Source organism: Plecotus auritus, assembly GCF_963455305.1.
Source record: "Plecotus auritus genome assembly, chromosome: 12".
Lineage (NCBI taxonomy): Eukaryota > Metazoa > Chordata > Mammalia > Chiroptera > Vespertilionidae > Plecotus > Plecotus auritus.
Genome location: NC_137778.1, coordinates 8,910,466 through 8,915,617, shown reverse-complemented (window position 1 = coordinate 8,915,617; position 5,152 = coordinate 8,910,466). Strand labels below are relative to the sequence as shown.

At 42.8% G+C, this 5,152-nt stretch overlaps 2 protein-coding genes across 3 annotated transcripts in view; both read left to right on the top strand.

Moving 5' to 3' along the window:
* The window catches only part of RBBP5 (RB binding protein 5, histone lysine methyltransferase complex subunit), a gene marked incomplete at its 3' end in the record, with an annotated part of 27,956 nt that extends 25,328 nt beyond the window's left edge, over positions 1-2,628 (top strand). The window contains exon 14 of one of the 2 annotated variants that reach the window (XM_080649419.1): positions 712-2,628. In XM_080649419.1, coding sequence (XP_080505545.1) covers positions 712-740 — 29 coding nt within the window. The remainder of the gene's footprint in view (positions 1-711) is intronic. The other variant, XM_080649420.1, reaches the window with a different exon arrangement.
* Positions 2,629-4,108: 1,480 nt separating this feature from the next.
* On the top strand, positions 4,109-4,885 carry TMEM81 (transmembrane protein 81; the record flags this gene model as incomplete). Its single annotated transcript, XM_080647793.1, has 1 exon — positions 4,109-4,885. The coding sequence occupies one exon, from the start codon at positions 4,109-4,111 to the stop codon at positions 4,883-4,885; it is 777 nt and encodes a 258-aa protein (XP_080503919.1).
* Positions 4,886-5,152: the final 267 nt, after the last annotated feature.

Below are 5,152 nucleotides of genomic sequence, written 5' to 3'. Positions count from 1 at the left end.
CATTCCCAATGACACCTGGGAGGATTTTCTTCACCTTGTTCTCTTTTTACACTTCCTAGTTAATATTTCACAGCCCATGTAAGGATGTCCCTCAGAGCTTGAACAGCTTCTATGGAACAATCAGGAAAGTGTTCATTTGATTTTACTATTGAGGATTTTACTTATTGATCAGTTGTTGGCACATAGAAATGCCAACAGTAGTTTTCATTAACATTTCATCCTATTTGGAATTCTAAGGTGATGATGAGAATGTCACTTAAGGAATAGGGGTGCTTGGAAAAGGGTTTGTTGCTCACTGTTGATCATTTAGTGTCTAATTAGCCTAATATATGAAAGATTTGAAGATGTTGGGTCCTAGAATTTTCTTTACTTACTGCACTTTTTGGGTTATAAAGCAGTATTTGTTAACATCTTGGAGAATGGTTAATTAGCAGCCTAGAAAGTGTGTAGAACTCTGATCATTTTGCCTTATTTGCCCTTTGGGGCAGTACCAAGGAAGTGTGGGGTTGAGGTTTGGGTTTTGGATTATTTCCTCAGTGAAGAAAAGCAAGTGGGAGTTGGAGTTGGTTTTAGCTTAAAAGGGGGAAGGGGAAGGGATTCTTAGCCCATGTGTACTTGTCCTGCATCATTCAGCATCCATCAGTATTTTGTATTTTGTGAGTAACTGGTCTAAGTTGATACTAAAAGAATCTTTTTTTGTCTAATCTCTAGCAGGGGGAGCAATCTCTGAACTGTTATGAAGATCCTTGAAGTGCTTCGATCTTCCCCACTTTTCCATCATGTGGCTCTGGACACTGTTCAGTCATTTGAAAGTGACTTTAATTTAAAGCAAATGCCTCTGCTTCGCTCAGGAGGTGGAAGGAGTGAATTTTATGTTTGAATGAAGAAGTGAATTATGAACGAAGAGTACGTCCCTTCCCTTTCAAGCATAAGTCCAAATAGGCTCTCAGGAATGTGGATTTGTGAAGACATCAAATGGGAGTTTGACTCATTTACACTTTAATATGAGTTATGTTGCTGGAGAAAAGATACTTGTTTTGCTCATCTAATCTTACTGTACCCAGCATCATTTTGACCTGTCATTTCCTGTCTCCTACCTGCCTTCTATCCTCAGTGCATGTCCTTGAGTAACTTGTTCTTATCTGAAATTCTGCTACCAGTATCCTTGGAAAACTTCTGTTGCATATTCTTCCATTTTGAAACTTGCCTTTCGCCAGATTCCTCCTGTATTTCCATATTGTGTACAAAGGATGGGCAAAGAAGAGAGCGCTTGAAACATTTGACATTTTTAGAAAGGGAAGAACGATGAGAAAGGCCCCTCTTCCTAATGGACCCCATTTTGCTCAAGCTGGGCTGCAAGAGGGGTTTTTGTTTTCCTTTCACTGCATGTTTCCCTCCAGTTTGGTTCATTCACATTAATCATGTTTTTGTGTGTGTGTGTGTAGTTTTTTTTGTTTTGTTTTTTTAAGGTAGCTAGTTTCATTTGTCTCCAGCAAAGAATCATCAGTAGTTTATATTGCTTTACTTGTGCTGGCTTCCAGAGATGGAAACAAACCAAGGTGTCTCTCAACAGGCTTCTTTTTTATTGGGGTGGGGGAATCTATGCAAGAACTACAGTAAAGCCGCCCAAAATCAAAGCAGCAGCAACAGTTCAAATCACAGATGAAGGAACAAAACTTTCTTATCATTGCTTGTGAATATCTGTCCTTCTGTCAGTCATCGCATCTTCCCTTCCTTGTATCCAAGCTCCTTTTCCTTATGACATGTTCCAGTCACTTCCTTTCTATGAAAGGTTGCTTAGCTTTTAAAAATTTTTTTACATCTTGCTTTTGCTGTTCTTTTATATAAAAGGTAGCAGATTGGATGGATGTGTACATTAGGTGTTTGAAATTCTCTGAAAATCCAGAGTAAAGAAACCAGGTGTGTGTGTGGGGGGGGGGGTTGGGAGGGTGGGGGGGGGTCACTGGTCTGAGGAGAGCTTTTAGCTGACCAGAGTGCTTAACCTGCATCATCACCTTCACAGGGTTTTCAAAGGGGAGTTCGCACACTGCTTGTTGTGAAATCGCTATCAGCTGGTGGGCGCTCCTTTAGGATTGGATTTTAGGATGGAAATCAAAGTAGAGCACATCAGTCAGAGCCTCTGTCCTATTCCATCTTTTTGAACCAAAATATTCAGTGGTTGATGAGCTGTCCTTGAGTCAGTTGCAACATGTCTATATTTTTAGATGCCACTACTTTTTCCTCAAATGCTTGTTTTGTGGATTTCATTTCATATTTCATCTCAGACCAGTGGTTGAGATTAGTAAGTGGCTCACTGACAAATTTTCATTTGCAGACATTCCATCCCACATCCGTGTGCTATGCACTGCAGTAGTGTGCAAACCGACACAAAGGGTTCTGGCAGCAGCTCCTCATAATTTATGCTTTTGGAATTTTTTCAGATCCTGAAATCTGTCCATTTCAGTGTGATTTTCTCAATTTGTACAATATAAGCGTATTATCTTCTTCCCTTTTCCATCCCCCTCCTTTTGTTTTCTAATGTTCTGTAGTTTTGTACAAGATGAGACTTAGCCTTGGGTACTTCTTGCTGAAGCTTTAATGCTTTGTAAATAAAATTGGATGTTTATTAAAGAGCAGGTGTAGATGTGTGTTTGTAGGCACTCACCACTTCTGAAACTCACCTGCCCCTTTGCTTTATGACGGAAAAGGATCTTCTTTCTTTGTGAAAATACAGAGCTGGGATGGGGAGGGATGCTCAGGTATCCAGGTTTCTGCCTCTGGACAAGATTATAAATAAACCATTCAAACAAAAGGTGTTAAAAAGATCATCTAGGAATGATCTCTTCTTATTTTTTAATGCAGTATAAGTGTGTGTAACGACTTCGTAGAGGCCCCAGTGCTAGGAGGTGTTCTGTAGGTTATAGAAACGCATGCGAGGAGCTTCCTGCCTTCCAAGGAGCTTCTTAACACCCATGAGCACAGTCCAGTTCCCCTCTACTGGCCCTTTCCCCCTAGATTAAATAGCTCCAGAACCCACTGGATACGTGTTGTCTCTGAAACGATGTTTCATAAAGGCTAGTTAAGTGTTTGCTTTTAATCACCACATCTGTTTGCCTACTAATCTTTTCTATTATGTGACAGAATCCGTCTTTGACATCATAGCTGTTTCATAGCAACATTGGCACAAGTGAAAGATGAGCTCCTCTAGCCTCCAGCATGAAGGGCATAGGCCTAGAGGCAGGGAGAATCGTGCGTCCTCTCCTCCAGAGAACCTTTGGTGCCCTTGGGAAGGAGAAGTGCTGGGAGGTGGAGAGGAGCTGCCTTTCTTATCGGTACCTTGCTGAGAACAGTTGATTTTTAAAAGGGCTCTTGGCCCTTGTCTTCATGAATTTTCATTTCTATTTAAAATTCCTTACACAGGAACAGTGTCTCACACTTCACAAAGTATTTTTGTGTACACTTTTTCATTTGATGCTCAAAATGACCTTCCTGAAATAGGCATGAAGGTTTTAATTTACAAAGGAGAAATTAGACATAGCGGTTCAGGAAGGATAAGTCACTTGCCTCCTAGTCTGGAGTTCTTAGTCCTTTTTATAGAAGGTTTAGGAGCATTGAGAGTCAGTAACTTAATTCAAGTTGGTCCTCTCTTTTAAGACTTGATTTCTTACTTGGTCAGATTTAGCTGGGGTTTTGAAACCCTTTAAATTAGATCCACAATTTTGCGGGGAGGGGAAAGAGTGAGGGGAACTCACTCTTTGAAGTCAAGTAGTTGAGGTGGTTTGGAAATTCACTTCAGCTTCTGAGATCTTTGTCTTCCCCAGAGGTGGACTTAAAGTATTGAAAGAGTGTGGAAAGAAGGGATTGGTAAGGGGGTCACTAATAAGCAGAGGTGGTAAAGCAGCAACATGGTGACTCCTGCCTGTGGCCTCACCTGTTAATAAGGACTGGACTTTGGCTTATGAAGTGCTGGTGTTTTATTGACAATGCATGCATCATATCTTCTAACTTTGAAGGATATCTCATGTCAAAGGAATTGAGTTATGATATAGAGGATTCAACTGGAACACCTGGAAGTGCTGTCTAAGAGTGGTGAAATGTCTACTGAGACATGATGACCTTTGCCACTAGTTTTATCCTTGGAAGCCTGGTGTTGGCCTTCTACATGCCTTTTGTCATGACTTTCCCTAAAACACTGGCCATCCCTGAGAAGCTGCAAGAAGCTGTAGGGAAAGTCATTGTCAACGCCACCACCTGTACTGTCACCTGTGGCCTTGGCTATAAGGAGGAGACCGTCTGTGAAGTGGGCCCTGATGGAGTGAGAAGGAAGTGTAAATCTCAGCGCTTGGAATGTCTGACCAACTGGATCTGTGGGATGCTCCATTTCACCGTTCTCGAAGGCAAGAAATTTGAGCTGAGCTGTCTGAGTTCAGACATCCTGGAGATCGGGCAGGAAGCGTTCCGGTTCACCTGGAGACTTGCTCGGGGTATCATCTCCACTGATGATGAAGTCTTCAAGCCCTTCCGAGCCAGTTCCCACTTTGTGAAGTTTAGATCTATTCAGGAGGAGGACTCTGGGACCTACCGGTGTGATGTGCAGCTGTTAAAAAACTTGAGACGTGTCAAGAGGCTCTATTTTGGGGTGAGGGTCCTTCCTCCTAAGTTGGTGAAGCTGAATTTTCAGCAGTCCCTCACTGAGGATCAGAAGTTAGTAGATGAGGGCCTGGAATTGAATCTGGGTAACTATTCCAGGCCTTATCGTCCACCGTGGAGAAAGAAGGTGGCTATAGCCTTGGGAATAGGAATTGCTATTGGAGTGATGAGCAGTGTGTTGGTGGGCATTGCCTTGTGCAGTGGGTTGAGGCTGGGTAAACTTGCCGACCTTTAGACCTAATAGGCCTTGCTCCTGAAGGGCTGGCTGCCTAGGAAGTGGGACTTGACTGCTCAGGAAGTCAATCTAGATTTTCAGGGGAGCGTTCTGGCTGCCTGATTGTGGACCAACCAGGAGGGAGGGCTCCCAAAGCCAAAAGAGTGAGTGGGGGGTGTGGAGAAGGGACAGCATCCTGGTAGCAATGGGCAGTATCTCAACTGTGTCCCAGATGGACCTTTTCTTGAACTTCCCTGCCCACTGGGTACCCAGATAACCTTACAGCAC